The sequence below is a fragment of the Enhydra lutris genome, unplaced genomic scaffold (assembly GCF_002288905.1).
Source record: "Enhydra lutris kenyoni isolate GAN:26980312 unplaced genomic scaffold, ASM228890v2 scaffoldscaffold39, whole genome shotgun sequence".
NCBI lineage: Eukaryota > Metazoa > Chordata > Mammalia > Carnivora > Mustelidae > Enhydra > Enhydra lutris.
In genome coordinates, this window is record NW_019154123.1 from 30,209,668 (window position 1) to 30,230,567 (window position 20,900).

At 50.0% G+C, this 20,900-nt stretch overlaps 1 protein-coding gene across 3 annotated transcripts in view; it reads left to right on the plus strand.

Annotated features, from left to right (window-relative positions):
- The first annotated feature begins 11,526 nt into the window (after positions 1–11,526).
- LOC111155073 (transmembrane protein 44) overlaps positions 11,527–20,900 on the plus strand; it is a 33,093-nt gene continuing 23,719 nt past the window's right edge. For all 3 annotated transcript variants that reach the window (XM_022515108.1, XM_022515109.1, XM_022515110.1), the window contains exons 1-5: positions 11,527–11,669; positions 14,096–14,222; positions 16,528–16,621; positions 17,928–18,094; positions 18,287–18,373. In XM_022515108.1, the coding sequence (XP_022370816.1) occupies positions 11,527–11,669; positions 14,096–14,222; positions 16,528–16,621; positions 17,928–18,094; positions 18,287–18,373 (618 nt within the window). The remainder of the gene's footprint in view (positions 11,670–14,095; positions 14,223–16,527; positions 16,622–17,927; positions 18,095–18,286; positions 18,374–20,900) is intronic.

The window sequence follows — 20,900 nt, forward strand, 5'->3', positions numbered from 1 at the left end:
CTCAGGTCATGATCCCAGGGTCCTGGAATGGAGTTCCATGTCAGGCTCCCTGCTTTGCAGGAAGCCTGCTTCTCCCTCTTCCTCTCCCTCTCCCATTCCCCCTACTTGTGTTCCCTCTCTTGCTGTGTGTGTATGTCTCTCTCTCTCTGTCAAATAAATAAAATGTTTTTTAAAAAAGAATGACAAAGGCAGTTTATGTTTTATAGTGCCATTGTGTGTGATAAATACACAATGGCTGCTTCAGCCTCTCACTTTATTTTTGTCTCCATTTTTCTGTGAGCCTCATTATTCCCTTAAATCAGAAACCTACCTTGTTTTGTAGGTAGGTTTGTAGGACCTGCTTGTTTTGTGTGATAGGTATTTTTGAAACTCTAATGGAAGTTATGGATGCTTTCTCCAGAAAAATGCACATTTCCATAAAAAACACAGACACTCAAAGCTCATCTATGAATTCGCAGTTAAGCCTTGCCCTGTGTGGCCATAAAGATTTTTAGATCTATTTGAAAATGTCTTCCACCTAGAGAATAAAAAAGTGTACTTGTTCATTTAACAAACCCTCCTGTGTGGTGGAAAAGGGCACTAGAAAATGGCCACAGCAGGAGAAGGGCCTGAAGGAGGAAAGACATTAGCAAGAGCCGCCACACGGGGCCTTCGAGCTTATGGTGGGATTCTGGATGTTTTCTCAAAAGTACTAGATAAGCCAAGGAACGGTTTATAAACAGGGGATTACTGTTTTCTTCTTCTTTAAATGTGGAGTGAGAAGTTACTCCAGACCAAGGTTGAGGCAGACTGAGAGGAGGCAAAGCTAAGAAGGTTCTAAAATGGTGTTGTTCCATCTGCAATAATCTACTTCTAGTCATTCTTTTAATCTGAGAAAAATGAGACAGAATTAGTAAAAAAAAGCTCATGACAGGAACAGCATTGGCATGTTAAAATATACTTTGTGCCGGGGCGCCTGGGTGGCTCAGTCGTTCTGCATCTGCTTTCGGCTTAGGTCGTGATCCACTCAAAACCCCACATGGGGCTCCCTGTTCAGCGGGGAGCCTACTTCTCCCTCTCCCACTCCCCCTGCCTATGTTCCCTCTCTTGCTGTGTCTCTGTCAAATAAATAAATAAAGTCTTTAAAAAAAAAAAAAAAATATATATATATATATATGTATACTTTGTTCCATTTACTGAAGAACAGGCACAGTTGTGTGGGAGAAAACTTCCATACTGAATGAACAAAGCATGTACAGATTTAGAATAAGTTTTGCTTTAATGATAATGTAATAGCTAAAACATGAGAATTTACAGAAAAAGTAGGTACATATGCTTCCATGCTCTTATTTTTGTAACAGTTTTACTGAGATTCATATACTGTACAAAATCACAAATTAACGTATACAGTGTAATGGTTTTTAGTATATTCAGAGTTGTGTAACTTAATCACCATAATCAATTCTACATTATTGCCACAAAAGGAAACTCAGGACCCTTTAGCTATTGGGTCCCAATCTTATCCCCTCAGCCCCAAGCAACCACTAATCTACTTTATATGGATTTACCTCTTCTATACATTCCTATAAATGGAATCATAAGCTAAGTGACCTGTGACTGGCTTTCACTTAGCCCATGTCTTCAAGGTTTATATGTACTTTAACACCTCTCAGTACTTTATTGCTTTTAATTGCCAAATAATACATTCCATTGGATGTATATACCACATCTTGTTTATCCATTTATCACTTAAAAGACATTTGGGTTTCCAGGAGCATCTGGGTGGCTTCAGTCAGTTAAGGGTCTGTTTCAGCTCAGCTCATGATCCTGGGGTTCTGGGTTCCTGTGATTCAGCCCCATGTCAGGCTCTGCACACAGCGAGGGGTCTGCTTCTCCCTCTTCCTCTGCTGCTCCCTCCACTTGTGCTCTCTCTCTCTCTCTCAAATCATTAATAAAGATATGTGGGTTTCCACTTTCTGTTATATGAGTAATGCTGCTCTGAACATTTGTGTGCAAGTTTTTGTGTGGACACAGGTTTTTAAATCAGGTATATATCTAAGAGTGGACCTGCCCTACATTTAACCTTTTGAGCAACTACTATTCAGAATGGCTGCACCATTTTACATTTCCCATCAACAGGTTCTAATTTCTCCATATCCTTTTTTTTTTTTTTTTTTTTTTTTTTTTTTTAAGATTTTATTAGAGGGGCGCCTGGGTGGCTCCGTGGGTTAAAGCCTCTGCCATCAGCTCAGGTCATGATCCCAGGACCCTGGGATCAAGCCCTGCATTAGGCTCTGCTCAGCAGGCAGCCTGCTTCCCCCTCTCTGTCTCTGCCTACTTGTGATCTCTGTCTGTCAAATAATAAATAAAATCTTTAAAAAAAAAAAAAAAATTTATTAGAGAGCACAAGCAGGGGGAGCAGGAGGGGGAGGAAGAAGCAGATTTCCAGTCTAGCAGGGAGCCCGATGCAGAGCTCTATCCCAGGACCCTTGGGATCATGACCTGAGCCGAAAGCAGATGCTTAACCGACTGAGCCACCCAGGCGCCCCTAATTTCTACATATCCTTGCCAACACTTGTTACTGTCTGTCTTTTTGTCTTAGCCATCCTAGTGGGTACAAAGTGGTATCTCCTGGTTTTGATGTGCATTCTCTTAATGACTTAATGATGTTGAGCATCCTCTCATGTGCATACTGGCCACTTATATATCATCTTCGGAAAAATGTCAATTAAGATAGATCCTTTGCCCATTCTTTAATTGAGTTATCTTGTTATTGAGTTACAAAAGTTCTTTGTACATTGTAGGTGTAAGTCCCTTATCAGATCTGTCATTTGCAAATGTTTTCCGCCATTCAATAGGTTGTCTTTTCATTTTCTTATAGTGTCTTTTGGAACACAGTTTTAATTTTGCTGAATTCCAAATGTATCCATTTTTTTCTTTTGTTGCTATGTTTCTTGTGTTAAGTTTAAGAAACTGTTGACAAATCCAAGGTTTACTAAGATTTACCCCCTATGTTCTTACACAGTTTTTAGATAGAGTTTAATAGTTTTAGCTCTTAAATTTACGTCTGTGGTCCATTTTGTATTATTGTATATGGTATGAAGTAGATAGACCAGCTTCATTCTTTGACATGTGGTATCCAGTAATCCCAACACCATTTGTTGAAAAGACTAGTGTTTACCCATTGAATTGTTTTGGTACTCTTGTCAAGAATTGAACATAAACATGAGGGCTTATTTCTGGATGTTATACCCTTTGGTATTTAACTTCATGAGTGTGGAACAATTGTGAAGAGCATCTGACTCAATTTTCTAGCAAGTCTTCCTAGTAAGAGATGTTTGTGTGGATGCCCCACACCACTACACATCCCTTAGCCCACGGTGGGGTCACCTGCAGCCCCAGTGGGCAGTTCCTGTGCAGGTCTTTCCACCACAAGCCCTGTATTCCCTACTTCTTTCTCCTGCCCCACAGGGCTTGCTCAGCCTGCACACAGGGCAGTCTAGAAGGGCTGGGGCTATAACACCCCCAGAACCACCACCAACTGGTAAAGAACGGGGCTGGTTAGTAAGTGCCCCAGCGTCTGTCACTTGGTGCACACACTACTCATGCCTTACCGTGTCCTCAGGGGAACTGAGTCCTGCCTGCCCACAACCAACATCCTCTCACTAACTCACCCGTGGCCTTTCTCCCATCCCTCACTTTCTCCACTCCCTCATTTCTGCTTCATGCAGAAGTGCAGGATTGCCTCCCAAATAAACTAAACCTGAGGGATGCCTGGGTGACTCAGTTAAGTGTCCAACGGTGATCTCAGCGTAGGTTGAGTTCAAGCCCCACGTTGGGCTCCAGTCAAGAAAATTAACTAAACCTAGGTCCTCTGCTTAGAGTCTGAAGAACAAAAACTAGGACACCCTGAAAGGGGCTTTTGTTTTCATCTTGGCTTCTGCCCACAATGTGTCTCAATTGTGTCCTTTCAATTTTTTTAGGTATTCTCACCCACGTTGTAGCAGTTAGTACTGTCCACTTACAAATTCCAGTCATTAACATTATCTCTATTGTTTTGAATTTTTTCCCAGCATTTTGTTACAAGAAATACACCGCCCTTTTAAAGTAGAACCTGCTATACATCTGTCGTCTGCTTACTTTTCAGGAAACGAGAAGGAAGTTAAGGTTTTGGTCAAGATGCCAGTTGCCACGTATGCTTTCTTTGAAGGTAAACTGGAAAATGTGGCAGCAAGCCAGAAATCTGCTTAATGCCACGCCTCTAACTTCTTTGTGGGGAGAAGTGAGGAAAATCATTCAAAATACCCACCCTTAACCATTCGTTGTCCGTGCGTTCCTCATACTATTGACCAGTTGAGGGCCCTACAGAAAGGAAAGATTTTGCTTTTAAAAGACTGATATGGGGTGCCTGGGTGGCTCAGTGGGTTAAGCCTCTGCCTTCGGCTCAGGTCATGGTCTCAGGGTCCTGGGATCGAACCCCATGGAATCCCGCATGGGGCTCTCTGCTCAGCGGGGAGCCTGCTTCCTCCACTCTCTCTCTGCCTGCCTCTCTGCCTACTTGTGATCTTTTTCTCTGTCAAATAAATAAATAAAATCTTAAAAAAAAAAAAAAAAAGACTCTGATATGAAGGGAAAACAATTTTGAACAATCTAGAAGTGAAAGGCATCATGTAAGTGAAAAGTGCCCAGGACACAGTAGACTCTGAATACATCTTGTAAATGTTGTATTGAAGTGTAATATGTATACAGAAAGTGCACAATTGTGAGAGTATAGGTAAACTGACTTTTCACAAACAACACATTGATGCAACCAGCACCTTGATGAAGACACGGAAGGGTCAGCATTTCATGCCTCCTTTCAGCCACAAACTGACCTTCCCCAGGGTAACTGCTTTTCTGACCTTTTCACCAGATTTTGTATGACGCACACACACAATCTACAGTGTGTCCTCCTCTCTCTGGCTTCTTCAGTCCAACATTGTGAGATGTGGCCACAGTCTTATATATAAGTAATAAATCTGTCATTGCTGTAGTTTATGGTTCTATTATTGATGGACATGAAGATGTTTTTGCAGGCTTGTGTTTTTTTAAATTTTTAATTTATTTTCTAGAACAGTGTTTGGGTCACAGCAATATTAGGCAGTAAGTACAGAGTTCCCATATTTGACAGTCCTCATGTAGGCACAACCTCCCCCACCCTCAATACCCCACACTCCAGTGGTACATCTGTTAACAGGGAACCTACACAGACACATCATTATTCTCCAGAGGGTTCTGATTTTTAAAAGTAGTGCTGCCATAGATGTTGTAATACAGGGGTTGTCAAATAGAACTTTCTGGCAACAATGCAAATAAATGTTCTATAATCCAGGGCTATTCTATAGGTAACCACATCCAATGTTGACTATTAGGCACTTAAAATGTGACTCGTAACAACTTCAGAAGTTAACTGCTAACAGTAATGACTCTTAACTCTTGCCCAGCCCAATAATCAAAGGTCAGAATGGTGAGAATTTTTTCAGGAGAGTAGGGGAGGAAAAGGGTGGATTTCACATTTATAATTTGTACATCTTGGCTACTTCTAAAGTAGCAAGATTTGCAAGAGTTAGCAAGAGTTAAATTAGTAAGAGTTGCAAATATTTAAGTACTGAATTCTATTTAGTTGGCTCTTTAAAAAGGTGAGTAACCCGGCTGGCTCAGTCGGTAGAGTGTGAGACTTGAGTCTTGGTGCGTGAGTTTGAGCCCTGCATTGGGGGTAGAGATTACTTTAAAAAAAAAAAAAAAAAAAGGTAAGGCTTTCCTTGATGTAATGTTACAACATCCATGAGTTCCATTAGCCCCTGCCTAGCTTCTAAGCTTTGTGAAGTAAGTGACTTTAAGCAACAGGATGTTATTAATAAAGAACTTGAAGTGGAAGAAAAAGCACAATTTTCACAAGACCCAGCCGTGAGTTGATGATAGAGTTTTAAGTAGAACCCCGGGCCCCAGGAGTCCTACCACCTGCTTCCCTCATGACACTCCAGTGTGTCCACAGTGGGCCTGACTGAGATTTGGAAATGCCATTATTTCAAAATGCATCCTCTGAGCAGTGGTTTCTCTGTCTTCCTAGCAGGTAAGTCACACTGGCAGAGAGCCTTTTTTAGTGTTGCTGCTTGAGTAGCAGCCACAAACCTTTCCTCTAAATAATATGCCCTACAGGAACGCTGGCAGGCGGGTTAGCATGTCCTCAGAAGGGAAAGCAGCTGAGCTGAGGGCCTGTGTGTGTCCCCTCCCTCACCCCGCCTGGTGGCTGGGACCTCCAGGCACGCGTGGCCCCAGCCCCTGCAGGACAAAGTCCAGTCTGCTGCAGCCCCTCCCTGTCCAGGACAAAGCCCATGGGCTCACCGCTCCTGCCAACAGGAAATGCCTAAGTGGGGGAGGGAGGACCTGTGTTCTGGTGCTTGTGTTAGCTTCTCTTTTTGGCAAGCTCTGGACAATGGCCAAAGAAACAGGAGCTTTAGCTTCTAGGCGGGGCCGCTGCAGGGCCTCCAAGGAGCCCAGGAAGGGAACTGATCCACTTCCTGAGGGCCCACCGAGTGAAAATCCTTTTGGAAGGTCCTGGCCGAATTTGGGAGGGGTCTGCACAGCAGGGAGGGCATGGGTTAGCCTATATAACCCCAAGTGTTGCAACGGATGAAGTCCCACTTCCCTGACGGCTGGGTGGCTCGCCCGCCATCCGGCCTGTCTCCTAGTGCCAAAAGCAAGCTTACTCCCCAAAGCCCCCCTCGTGGGGTTCTTAAAAGCCCTCCCAACACACCTGCACGCACAATGGTAGGGGCACAAAAGGATCTTAAACACGCTCTAACTACAGTACCTACCCTATTCGTATGGGCTGTTTAAAAACCCATTCTGTTGGGGCCACCTGGGAGGCTCAGTCGGTTAAGGGTCTGCCTTCGGCTCAGATCATGATCTTGTAGTCCTGGGATCGAGCCCCAGGTTGGGCTCCCTGCTCAGCAGGGAGTCTGCTTCTCCCTCTCCCACTCCTTCTGCCTCTCCCCGTACTTGTGCTCTCTCGCCCCTTCTCTTGCTCTGTCAAATACATAAATGCAATCTTTAATAAATAAATAAAATCAATGGACTGGGCAGTGTAGTCGGTTAAGCATCCGACTCTTGGTTTCAGCTCCATGATATTGGTTTCAGGCCATGATCTTGGGGTCCTAGGCTTGAGCCCTGAACTGGGCTATGCCCTCACTGGGGAGTCTGCTTGAGATGCTCCCTCTCTCTCTGCCCACCCCCACCCCCTGTCTAAAATAGATAAATCTTTTTTTAAAAAATGCATTCATTCATTCAGTAACTATTGGAGGAGTACAGGCCCAGTGGCTCGTGTCCCTACAGGATCAGGATGCACAGCAGCCTGGGCAGGGAAGACTGCCTCGGGAGGCTCCAAAGCCCACACTCTTCCCATTGTGTTTTCCTGTGAGCCAGCGTGTCCAGGAACTGGCAAGAGCTCCCCACGGTCTGTCCGCCCCCACTGAGGGCCATCTCCACAAGCCGGAGTTTCTCATAAGAATCTCACAGGAAGCCTGTGGGAAGGCGGCGTCATAGGCTAAATAGTGGCCCCCCAAAATACCAGGTCCTAATCCCTGGAACCTATAAATGTCACCTTATATGGGAAAAGAGTCCACAGACGTGATTCAGTTAAGGATCTTGAGATGGGGAGTAGTGTGGATGATCTGAGCAGGTCACAAATTCAGTCTTTCTGGGAAAGAGGCAGAGGGAGGAGATCTGATGCAGAACAAAGAGGGTGATGTGAGCGCAGAAGGAGAGATGGAGTTAAGTGCTGAGGCCTCAAGCAAGGAGCGCTGGCAGCCACCAGCCGCTGGATAGAGCGAGACAATGAATGGATTCCCTTCCTAGAGTCCCCTTGATTGTGGTCCCCGGAACCTGCTTTCAGAACCGGGAGGGAATATATTTCTGTTATTTTAAGCCACTCAGTTTGTGCTCATCTGTTAGAGCAACAGGAAATGGATCAGTGCCGATTCCAAGCACTCTTGCCCAGAGAGCTGGACTCAGCAGGGGTGCTTTCTGACAGGCAGCTGAGGGGTCCCCACACCTCACCGCCCCCACGGACTGGAGAGGGGACTCAGAGCTTAACCCCTCAAATGAAGGGTTTTTAGTCTGGGGTCTCATCCTTCATGAAATCCATAGTTGCATTTCAGGACTTCCACAAATTCCTAAGATTGTATGAACAACCGCGTGGGTGTGCACACATGTTCTTATTTTTTGCGGATGAGGTTTTCTCCAAATTCTCAAAGAGTTTACTGAAAAGGCTGAGAACTAACCGCCTGAACAAAGAACTACTGAGGGGTCCAAAATCGGTCCAGGGTGGGGTGGGGAGGAATGAAGCAATTTCTCCAACCGGGCTCAGCCTCCAAGGGTTTATACTGAGCCTGAGGGACAGAGAAGTCTTCATAAGAAGCAAACCAATTAAATTCTGATGTCTTTAAGCCTCAACAAGGCAGAGCCCAAGGCAGCCCCTACCCTACAGGAGCCCTGTGAGAGGGTGACAGGACATAGGCAGGGTATGTCCTCATTTCAGCGAGATAGTGCGCGGAACAGATTCTCTTTTGGGAACAGTAGGTAGGCCACGTGACCAGAAGAACCCGGGATCCAGGCAATCGCAGGTCAGTATCCACACATACGCCAGAAGAACCCACAAAGAACCAGCAGGCCGGGCCTGCAGACTATGGGTGTTTTTTATAGCCTACGAGAAACTCGGCTACTATATTTTTTCTTTTTCCTTTATTTTTTAAAGATTTTATGTATTTGAGAAAAAGCGAGGGAGATTTTTCCTTTTGACTTAACCTTTTTTTTTTTTAAAGATTTTTTATTTATTTATTTGACAGAGATCACAAGTAGGCAGAGAGGCAGGCAGAGAGAGAGAGAGAAGCAGGCTCCCTGCCAAGCAGAGAGCCCGATGCAGGGCTCTATGCGGGGCTCGATCCCAGGACCCCGAGATCATGACCTGAGCTGAAGGCAGAGGCTTTAACCCACTGAGCCACTCAGGCACCCCTTAACTTAAACTTTTAATCTTGCCTTAGTTGTCTTAGTCATTTCCATATTTTGATTTTGGCCCCTTCTATTGAATAACATATTTTCATTTGACTTCTACTTATTCTATTGCTTCTTTTTTTTTTTTTTTAAGATTTTATTTATTTATTTGACATAGGGAGAGAGATCACAAGTAGGCAGAGGCAGGCAGAGAAAGAGGGGGAAGCAGGCTCCCTGCCAAGCAGAGAGCATGATGTGGGGCTCGATCCCAGGACCCCGAGATCATGACCTGAGCTGAAGGCAGAGGCTTTAACCCACTGAGCCACCCAGGCACCCCTATTCTATTGCTTCTTTAATGTCTCTCTCTCTCCTACTGGACTGTAAGCACCATGAACGTAGGGACTTGATTGTTTTTCTCAAAAACGTGTCCTCAGAGGCACCTGTGTGGGCAGTTAGATAAGCGTCTGCCTTCCGCATAGGTCCTGGAATGGAGCCGGTGTCCTGCACCCTGCTCAGTGGGGAGTCCGCCTCTCCCTCTGCCCCTCCCCCTATCCTGCTCATGTTCTCTTTTGCACTCTCTCTCAAATAAATAAAATCTTTAAAAACAACAACAACAGGGGCACCTGGGTGGCTCAGTGGGTTAAAGCCTCTGCCTTCGGCTCAGGTCATGGTCTCAGGGTCCTGGGACTGAGACCCGCATCGGGCTCTCTGCTCAGCAGGGAGCCTGCTTCCTCCTCTCTTTCTGCCTGCTTCTCTGCCTGTTCGTAATCTCTATCTGTCAAATAAATAAATAAGATCTTTAAAACAACAACAACAACAACAAAAAACCTGTGTCCTCAGCTTTAGCCTGACATACCTGACAAATAGTGTTTCATTTCTCCTGTGAGTGGTCAGAACTTTAAACATAAATTAATCTGTAAAATAATGTAGCCACTTTGCAAAACCGCTGGCAGTTCCTCAAAACCTCAAACATAGTTACCAGGAGCCCCAGCAGTTCCACTCCTAGGGACACGCCCAAGAGAACTGAAAACCTTTTACACGAATGTTCACAGAGGCATTATTCATAATAACCAAAATGAGCAAACAACCCAAGCGTCTGTCAACTGATGAACGGATAAATAAAATGTAATGTATCGACACAACAGAATATTATTCAGCCATAAAAAGGAAGGAAGTTCTGACACAGGTTGTAGCATGGATTAACCTTAAAAACATTATGTGGAGTGAAAGAAGAGATAGAATTTCCAGAACAGAAACACCTGGGTGGCTCAGTCTGTTAAGCATCTGCCTTTGGCTCAGGTTATGATCCCAGGGTTCTGGGATGGAGCCCCACATGGGGATCCTTGCTCAGCAGGGAGCCTGTTTTTCCCTCTGCCCGCTGCTCCCCCTGCTTGCGAGTTCTCTCTCTCTCTCTCTCTCACACACAAATAAATAAAACCTTTCACTAACTAAATAAATAATAGAATTTCCAGAACAGAAAAATTGCAGAGACAGCAAGTAGATTTGTGGTTGCCTAAGGCTGCCATTGTGGAGGGGATGGTAATTTCTAAGAGTACTGGCTTCTTGGCAAGTGATGAAAATGTTGTAAAGTGAGATAGTGGTGGTGGTTGCACAACCCTGTGGACACTCTAACAACCACTGAATTGTAAACTTTAACAGGGTGAATTTTGTGGTATATGAATGAGATGTCCGTAAGGCTGCTATTTAAAAAAACAAAAACAAAAACAAACAAAAAAAAAAACACGAAAAAAAACTAAATGATAGGGTCACCTCCTTGTTTAAGCAAATTTACTAAAATCAAAGAGGAAATTTTAAGATGATAATAGCTTGTTTTCAAGTACAGCTCTGTGTGTACCAGCATTGATTGTGTGGCAATGTGGCTGGAGGGGACAGCAGGATGGCCAAGACCACCGCCCTCCTCGGCTCGCTGGGGCACCTTCCAGGGTGACTTTCTGGAAGTCTGGCTTGGGGACTGCGGGGTAGGAGTGCGTTATGTCTCTCTGCCTGGCCCCCCACCACCCCCGGTCCATTATACCCTAGGATCAGACCTGCCGCTCCCGCCGGGAGCCGCAGCACCCAAGCGCGGCACCAGGCGCAAAATAAGGTGTATTGTTCGGCTCAGAAAATGGAGTGCATTAGTGAGCGGACAGAGTGCCTTACCGTGACCCCCTCGGCTCTGGCCGCCGGGGCGGGGGGCGGGGGGTGACCGCGAGGGGTCCGTCCGGGCGCGGCTGTCGGGCGCCGGGGGCCGCAGCCTTTGTGCGGAGGCTGCTGCCGGCTCCCGCCGCTGGGGGGCGGCCTCCGGCCCGCCGACCCCCGACAATAGCGCGCGGGGTGGGGAGCCGCGCGGTCCCGGAAACTTTTCCCTCGAGCCGCCGCCGCCGCCAGCGCCCATCTCCGGGCCGCGGCCGTGCGCTCAGCCGGGGCCGCCGCCGCAGGGGGCACCGTGCCGGAGGAAGGGGGCGCAGGGCGGCCGCGCGGGAGGCCGGGGCCCGGGCCGGGCGGAGCGGGAGAGCCATGGGGGAGGTGGTCAGCCCCGCGCCCGCGTCCGCGCTCTGGGACTGGGACTACCTGGACCGCTGCTTCGCCCGCCACCGCGTCTGCATCTCCTTCGGCCTGTGGATCTGCTCCTCCTCCTGCTGGATCGCCGCCCACACGCTGTAACAGGGACGGGACCGGGCGGCGCGGGGGTGGGGGCTGGGTCGGTCGCGGGGGGCGCGGGGCGCTAACCTCCCCCTCCCCCACCAGCTCCCTCCTGGAAACCTGGAGGGAAGGGGGCAGAGAGGGAGGAGGCAGGAGGCAGCGCAGCTCCGCGATCGAAAGGAGCCTTCGGGGGCGGACTGGAGTCGGACAGGACTTCTTTCCGGATTCCGCGCACGGAGAGGCTGGCGCGGGGCCAGCGGGAGGAGGCTGGGTTGTGCAGTGCGTGGGGCCCGGGGCGGCAGCCGAGAGTCGGGGGTTCTATTGTCAGCGTCTCCTCGCCGACTGGCGGTGTGAGCTGGGCAAGCTGTCCGAGCCTCGATTTCCTCACGTAGATGGGGTTGATAACTCATGGGTCGGATGGCAGGATTAGATGAGTTAGTCCCAGTAAAGCTCTTAGTATCATTAGCGCTCATTAAACATCCTTATTACTGCTCCCGCCCTGCCACCTGCCTTTGGCAGAGGCAAGGACCTAGGACGAGGCTCTCGGCGTTTCTGGCCTCCCTTTGCCCCAGGCCCTCTGATCTGCAAGGGGGACGGGCGAGGATCTGACTCTAACCACAGCCTTTGCCCTGTCCAGCATCTGGAGCCCGTTGGCCAGGTGGTCACCGTAACCTGGGTCCTAAGCTGGCTGAAGTCTGGCCCAGGATGGCCTCCAGGTCTCGGGCCACCCTGTCCCCAGCTGGTGCTACCCAAGTATTTCCTGGCAGAGGAGAAAGGAGCAGCACCCCAAGGGAGGCCGGCAGCCGCTCAGCTTGGGCACCCCGCGGACATTCCACTCCCTCGTGTGATATTGCTGTGGAAATTTGGCAGCGCCCCTACCCAGTCACTGGAATGCAAAACAAACAAACCAACCTTAGAACATTTACTGTGGGCCCAGTGTGGCATTTATTAACTCACTTCATTCTGTTATTACTCCCATGCACTCAGGGTTCTGGAGGTTCTGACAGGTTAACTAACTTGCGCAAGTGAATGGAAAGAACGGAACCCCCAGACCCTTATAGAAAGGGGCAGGCTTGTGAGGATTAAACTGTCCAGCGGACACTAATGAGGCAGCCTACGTGCTTTATTAGACATTTTCCTGACCTGGAAACTCGGGTTGGGAGAGGTTAGGTAACCGCTGCCCTCCCCCCGACCCCCGCAAATGCCCCCTCTGGTTTTTCAGCCCGCCTCCTTTCTGGACACCATCCTCCCTGAGCCCAGTCTTGTCTTCAGGGATTGTATGTCCTCCAAGCTGGGTGTGGCCTGGGGTAGGGTCCCCGGGGATCCCCCTCCCCTGACAGCAGGGAGCAAAGCCTCCACCTGTGAAGCCAGAGGGTCCGCCATGAACTCACCTAGTCAGCATAGACCCATCTTTTCTCAGCTCTCCAATGTGAGGGTTGAAATCAACTGCTTCTCATCGGAGTCCGAGGGTCTCTAGAGTCTTTGCTCTTAGACTTTGAATTGGTGTCAGGAGCCCAGAGCCCAAATGGAAGGTTTCTGTTCTCACTGCGAGCTTTGGGCTTTGCTGGCAGATCAGGAAACCACTGGGCACCCAGCAGCCTTCTCTCTTCCTCCATTGTTCCCCAGGGCAGGCCCTCAGAACCAGCCAAACAGTCCTGATGACGTGGAGTGAGTTACACCTTGTGGTTGAAGGAAATGAAACAAGAGCTGCAGGGGTGCCTCAGTTTCTCCATAAAATGTAGCGCAGAAACTTCTAGAACAAAGTGTTTCTGATATCCAACCCAGTGTTTCTGAGAGATCTCTCACCCCTTCCAGGCTGTTGTGCCTTTCTGTGCTGGTTCCGGGGGAAAGGGGCAGGGCAGGGCAGGAAAAGGGGAGTAAGGGAGAGAAGACAGCAGTGGGGGCCCCTAGGGAGAAGTCAGCCCAAAGTGCCATGGCATCTTTAAGAAGTTTTGTTCTCTGTGTGTGTGTAAAGAACATGCTTAAGTTAGGCAAGGGCTGACAGAAGCCAGGCCTCCCCTCTGCACGGACAGACAGCTTTGAAGGATTTCACTTGAATTTGAAAGGAACAAGTTGCCTTTTTGATTTGGGCAATTACTTTTATAACTGGCATGTTTCCTTTCAGTAATCAAACCTGACAGTTAGTTTGTCAGCACTGAGTGGTAGGTCATGAACTTGAGTTGGCCTGATTTGTAGGAGGAAAGGAATTCCTCTTCATTAGAGAGGCAGGTCTGGCTCCTGCCATGGGCTCGTGCTGCAGTCTTTGATCCTTGATTTTCCCATCTGTGAACCAAGTTCAAAAATACCTGCTGAATCCCTGGGGAGAGAGTGCTTCACAGGGACACAAAGTCACAAGTGCCCTTTTCAGACACCTGCTTTGGGAATCCACTCTTGGCTGCTGTGTCCTGTCCATACCCATCCACTCCCCTATCTGTCGCTACAGGCTTCTCTATCTGAGGTGTGTGAAGAAATCCGGACGAGACCAGTCAGTGCTGTGTGCTGCCTGCTGCCTCCTCAGCAGCCTGTGTGACACCATCGGGGCCATTCTGGCCAGACAGCTCACGATCCAGGTGCGTCACGCCCACAGGTGACAGTGGCTTCTGTCTGGTTCCATCACCGTCGAGAGGCGCTTTCGCCTCAGACCTGTGCCCTGTTGGTCTTTCTGCCCCTGTCCGGGGCTCTTGCCCTGATGACCACGTGGCTCACTGCTCAACTCCTTCGAGGCTTTGCTAGGGGTCAGCTTCTCGGTGAGGCCTCGTGCAGACCCATGCCCTACCTCCACCACAGGGACCCCAGCCCCTTCACCCCGCTCTGTTTTTTCCCATAGTTGACCCTCAATACACCCTCTGCTTTCCTTACTTCCTGTGCTTGCTGCTTTATGGTATGCTAACCCATACTAGAGGGTCAGCTCCCCAGGGGCAAGAGTTTGTACTCACTACTTTATCCCTGTCACTTCAAACAGCAGCTGGGACGGAGCAGATGCTCAGTAAACAGGGATGGTTGTGGTGATTGTGTTCAGAGCCTCAGCTCAACAGGGGCGGCTGAATGCTTTTCCCAAGCAGTGACGCAGGCTTTGGGGCAAGTGATAAACAATGTCAAGCTTGCCCAAGGTCTAAGCCCTCGAATCTGTGTAAATAGGGCCTATCCCAATAGGCTGGTGCCCACCCAGGTGGATATGATGGAAGGCAACCTCATGGCTGCGACACACACTGGGAGAGTTCTAACCCTTCTTCGAATAATACTGTGTCACAAACAAACAACCTTTTGTTTCTGGTGCCCATTCTCATTCGCTGACGGAATACAGGGAGGCCCAGCTCCATCCGGGTCATAATAGCTGACGTTTATTAAATACTTCACTCTGAGGGGCCCCTGAGTGGCTCAGTCAGTTAAGCATCTGCCTTTGGCTCAATTCATGGTCTCGGGGTCCTGGGATCAAGCCCTTGCTCAGCGGGGAGCCAGCTTCTTCCTCTGCCCCTCCCCCCAACTCACGTGTGCCGGCTCTCTCTCTCTCTCAAACGAATAAATAAAAATTTAAAAATTAAAAAATTTAAAAATTTTTATTTATTCGTTTGAGAGAGAGAGACAGAAAGCACAAGCAGGGGGAGAGACAGAAGCAGACTCCCTGCTGAGCTGGGAGCCCAATGTGGGACTTGATCCTAGAACCCAGAGATTATGACCTGAGCCAAAGGCAGACGCTTAACCAACTGACCCACCCAGGAGCCCCTAAGTAAAATCTTTTAAAAATAAATAAGTAGGGGTGCCTGGGTGGCTCAGTGGGTTAAAGCCTCTGCCTGCGGCTCGGGTCGTGATCCCAGGGTTCTGGGATCGAGCCCCGCATCGGGCTCTCTGCTCAGCGGAGAGCCTGCTTCCCTTCCTCTCTCTGCCTGCCTCTCTGCCTACTTGTGATCTCTGTCTGTCAAATAAACAAATAAATAATCTTTTTAAAAAAATAATAAATAAATAAATAAGTAAATACTTCACTGTGTACTTGGCACTGAGGACTTGTCTCATTTAATCCTCAAATTATCTTATGACCTGGGCTCTCTCCTTATCCCTGTTTTACACACATGGATCCTCAGGCTTAGAGGTTGAATAACTTTTACAAGGTCCACTAAACAGCAGAGTCAAACTCCATAATCTACTCTTTTATTTATTTAATTTTTTTGAGATTTTATTTATTTATTTTGAGAAGAGAGCACACATGCACACATGAGTGGGGGGTGGGGGCAAAGGGAGGGGAAAGGGGAAAGAATCCCAAGCAGGGAGAGAAGCTCCAAGCTGAGCATGGAGCCCAACTTGGGGCTCAGTCTCATGACCCTGAGATCAGGACCTGAGCTAAAATCAAGAGGTGGATGCTTAACCCACTAAGCCACCCAGGCACCCCTGCAGAGTCTGCTGTGAACCAGTGACTCCACTGTCAGGGTAGCTGGTGCCTTGGTAGGTAGGAGCCTTGTCCGTTCCTCGCGGTGCTGGTCTAAGCATTTTCCATGTATTGCTTCATGTAATCTGCTTAGCACTGAGGGAGGCACTGTTACTATCCCTATTTTACAGAGGAGGAAACTGAGGCCCAAAGAAGGCCAGTGGTTGGGCCAAAGTCCCACAGCAGAGACTGGCCATGCACTGGGAAGAACGTGGAGTGAGAAGGGCAGGGCTGGTTCTGCTGGTGGGCCTCTGCCCGAGGGATCGGTCACTCACATGCCACCCCCTGTCCCCCGCTCCTCGTCAGTTCAGTGGAGTTGATAACCAGACTTTCCTGGGGTCAGTAGGCGGCTTCGTTGGGATCACCACAGTAGTGGGAGAGGAGACCCAGGATGAGAGGGGCTGCGGAAGCTGGAGAACGTTCGAGCACCAAGAGTCTGTCTCCTTTTCTCCCAGGTATTCACAGGTGCCTACCTCGCCGCTGCTGACTTGGTGAACTTTGTCTTCCTCCTTTTCCCCATCTGCGGCTGCCAGTGGAAGTCTCATCGCGGTGAGTGTGTGGGCCTCGCTCCTGTGTGTTCATCCGCTCTCTCATCAGCGGGCCCTGTGCTCCTTGTCGTGCCTGAGCTGGGCCTCTGCTGGGCGCAGACAAAAGAATGAGCTCCTCGACCCCAGTCAGAGAGGAGGCATGGCCCTATAGAACCATCCGTGCCACTGGTGAGGCGGTGTGCACACGCCACGCGCAACCAGAGGGAAGGCGGGGCCCGTAGGCGTCAGGAAAGGATGTGACCGTGGAACGGGGCCGCAGGGAAAGATAATCCAGGTGAAAAGGATCGTATGAGCAAAGGCCAGGAGGTGGGATGGGACAAGGCTGAGGGGAGGTACAGCGCTATCTCACGGTGCAAGTCCAGGATGGCCAAACAAAGCCCCGTAACTTCCGGAAATGGATGCCAGGAGTGGGCGTGGGCCACCTCGGCCGAGGGGGGACTGCAAGTCACTGAGCGGGGATGGGTCACCCTGACTCTGTGGGTTTGGGCCTTCCTGAGAAGGGGCAGCAGGGTGCCCAGACCTGTGTCCAGAAAGGGAGTGCTTGCCTCAGTGGGGTGAGGTAAGATGTCTCCAGCTGCTCAGCACTGCCCAGAAGGGACATGTTCTTACTAGAATCTTCAGAGAACTGGGGTGCCTGGGTGGCTCAGTCAGTCAAGTGTCTGCCTTCAGCTCAGGTCAAGATCCCAGCGTCCTGGGATCATGTCCTACATTGGGCTCCTTGCTCGGTGGGGAGTCTGCTTCTCCCTCTGTTTGCCACTCTCCCTGCTTGGACTCTCTCCTCTCTCTGACAAATAAATAAATAAAATCTAAAAAAAAAAAGAATTTTCGGAGGACTATCTGTCTTATATTTCAAGGAGACTTCCAAGACCGTGCTCCTTTTTTGCTCAGTTTTGGGTCCCAGCACAAGCATGGTGGTGCTTTCCCTAAGGTTGGGCCAGTTCTGCTCTGTGCCAGGCTCTGCGGAGATTCCAGAAGCTGCTGGGGCATGGGCCCTGCCCTCAGGGCTTCTAGTCTTGCGAAGGCTACTCTGTGCACAGATACATGTGAAACACAGAACACTATAAGAGGGCCGAGCAAGGAGAAGAGCACCAGTCGTGAGGGTGCATGGCCTGGGGTGGTAGGGAGGAGGGATTTCTCCAAAGAGGAGGCACAGCCATGGGGCCTTGAAGGGTGGGGAGGATCTGGCCCACAGAACAACTTGGGAACCCATTCTGGCATCAGGGCTGGGCTGACAGCTGGTTTGCACATGTCGCTCTCCGTCGAGTTCTAGAGCCCAGGAGCCTGTGGCATTTTGCTGTTTGTTGCAGGTCGGGGCTCCCAGGAGAGGACGAGGAGGCAGCGGCTCAGGGCCAGTGTATTTGCTCTGGCCCTGCCGCTGAGCCTGGGACCAGGCTGGGCTCTCTGGGCCACCACCCCAAAGGCCTCAGGCCCTGTCCGAGGGTCCCAGCGGAGGCTGCTGGAAAGCCTGCTGCAGGTGAGGCTGAGCCCCGGAGGACATGGGGGTGGGTGTGTCCCCTCCCTCCTCGTGGTCCCAGCAAGTGCTCTGGGTAGGGGTAGGGTTCAGGCTTGCCGTCATTGGGAGGAAACCACTAAAATTGGGAAAGGATGGGTCTGGGATGTATGGGCTGTCTCCTTAGGCCACTGAGTGTGTCACCTGTTCCCACAGGACAATACTGAAGTCCTCGGCTACCTGCTGGGCGGCATTGCTGTCTTCGGCTCCTGGGCTTCCCGGATCCCCCCGCTCTCCAGAATCGTGAGGCTGGGTCGGGGCTGGGACTGTGGGTTACCGTGGCAGGTCTTAGGGCCCTTGGGAGCCTCTTCCAAGCTCTAGATCCTGGGGTGGAGGCTTGTGTCACTTGTGTATTTTGTGTGTGTATGTGTGCATTTCCACACGTGCAGGGGCTGGTCAGCCAACGCAGAGGAGCTCATGAGGCCTGCTAGGGCCTCTCACGGGAGAACCCATTGTGTTCTCTCCATAGTGAAGAAAAGCAGGCTGTCAGGGAAAAGGCACTGGGGTTCAGTAAACAGACATGCTATTAGGAAAATGAGAAGGTTTCAGAGGACAGCATCACACAGCCACCAGGGTTCTGGATTTCCGGGAGCATCTCACCAGAGAAACTTCCCGGGCATCTAGGCTGAGGGAAGCCCTGTGTTGGCCGGTTCTGGAGGAGACGCAGCCGTGACTTGAGATGCTGTGCTCGCCCTTGGGAAACTCACAGTCTCGTGGAAAGACACAGAAATGCAAAGCAGGATATTTTAACGCTCAGAGAAAGATAGAATCAAATGTTTGGGGTTTCAGAAGGAGAAAGGGCTCCCACGCCGCTCCAATGAGTGAGGGTGAAAACGTCACACTGCCAGGTGGGGGTGGGGGTGGGAGTTGGGGGCGGAGGGCGATGCCAGGGCTGCCTCAGCGTGGCTCCAAACCAAAGGGAAGCCCGGAGGAGGCAAAGGTGAGCGTAATGGGCTCCTCACTGCCTCTAAAAAAAATCACTTTCCCTAGAACATCATTTAATAGCAGTTCCAGGAGAATAGGATTCGGGGATGGCAGCTGCTTCGTTGGTCATTTGTGGAAAGCAGAAGCCTGGGGGGCTGGCTGGGAACCCCCCTGGGCATGCCGACTCCAGATCAGGGGAGGGAAGTGTGGGAACCCCTGGGACATGGGGCTCGAAGACCTTCAGAGGGACGGGTGCAGTGCCTGCCTGTATCAGTGCCCTGGGGCCACCGTAAGAAAGAGTCACAAACTTGGGACAACAGGCTTCAAGGTTCTAGAGGCCTGCAGACCAGTGTCAAGGTGCCACAGGCCCGAGCTCCCTCTGGAAGTGCTAGGGAAGGAGTTTTTTCAGGCCTCTTCCCAAGTTTCTGGAAAGTTTCTCGGCTGATGGCTCCATAACTCCAGGGTTCACACGGCGTTCTTTCTCCCTGTGTGTGTCCTCATGCGGCCTTCCCTCTGTACGTATCTGTGCCTCAGTTTCCCTATTATAAAGACATGGTCATACTGAGCAAGGGTCCACCCTAATGGCCTCATCTGAACATGGTCATCTGGAAGGCCACGTTCACTGGTTCTGGAGGTTGGGAGCATCTTTTGTGAGAGGGGAAAACAAGTCAACCCCTGCATCAGGCACCTAACATAGCCCCATGACTGTGTCCTTCCTGTTGTTCATTTTATTCACAGCATTTGTCACAGCCTGAAGTTAGCTCCTTCAGTTATTAACCAAGTTGTTGGTCCCCAGTAGAACACGAACGCCCTGAGGGCAGTGGTCTGGTCTGTTTCATTCCCTCTGTATTGCAGGTGCTTGGAGCCCACCCGTGGTAGGTGCCAGAAGACACTTGTTAATGATTGACCTAATCTGGTCTGGGAAAAAGGAAGCTTGTGGAAGCAGGAATTAGAAGGGCTTTCTCGGGGCAGAAAGAGCAGTGCTGTTCTCTGTGGTCTTGGGGAAAAGAATCAAAAGCAAGACTGGAAAGAGATTATGGGTTGGGGGGGCATCCCATTTATAATTTAGATGCTTCGCATAGTTTCTGGAATGTAGAAAGTGATCAGTATCGTTATTCCTGTTTTAGGAGGTAGTGGGCTCCCCATCACTAAAGGCATTCAAGCCTGATAGCCCTTGGCAGGCAGATAGAGTTAGGTCGTATTAGGGATTAGATTGGGCAGTCTCGGAGGCACCGTCTCTGGTCCCAGGCAGAAGAGCTCAGAGCTAAGAAGCCCTTGTGAGGGAGAAACTCATCAGGGTTTAGGTGTTCTGGGAAGCCTAGCCAGCGTGGCTGTGAATGCTAGATCCCCTATAAGCTGCTTCTAATTTACCCCTGGTGGGGGCGCTGAGGAACAGAATGGTTGGGTGGCTTTGGTGGAAGTTTCCCATTCTTCCGGAAGTGACACACCCCCTGACCAGTATGGCCTCTGCGGCAGCACTGGGAGTGTCGCCGTTGCAGGATGCCCCACCTGCTTCCAACCCCCAGCGCGGATTTGCCAGGCAGCCACGGGGCTGGACAGCGCCCCTGGGTTCTCTGTGACCAGCCAGACAAAGCCCACAGGTGCTGAACCTGCCACATCCCGAGTCACCAAGCCTACTCCAACCTAGAGTGGGTGCTCAGCACCCATGGTGTGTCCAGCGTGCCAGCAAATAGAGCCCCACAGGCTCTTGTGCTGACAGTGAAGAGAGACTGAGTTTTGAGGTCAGTGGGAGCCAGGAGTGGGTGGACACGTGAGTGACAACAGAGAGCTCACCCGGCTTGGTGTCACCCTAAACAGCAGCAGGTGCAAGGTCAAGGGGCAGAAG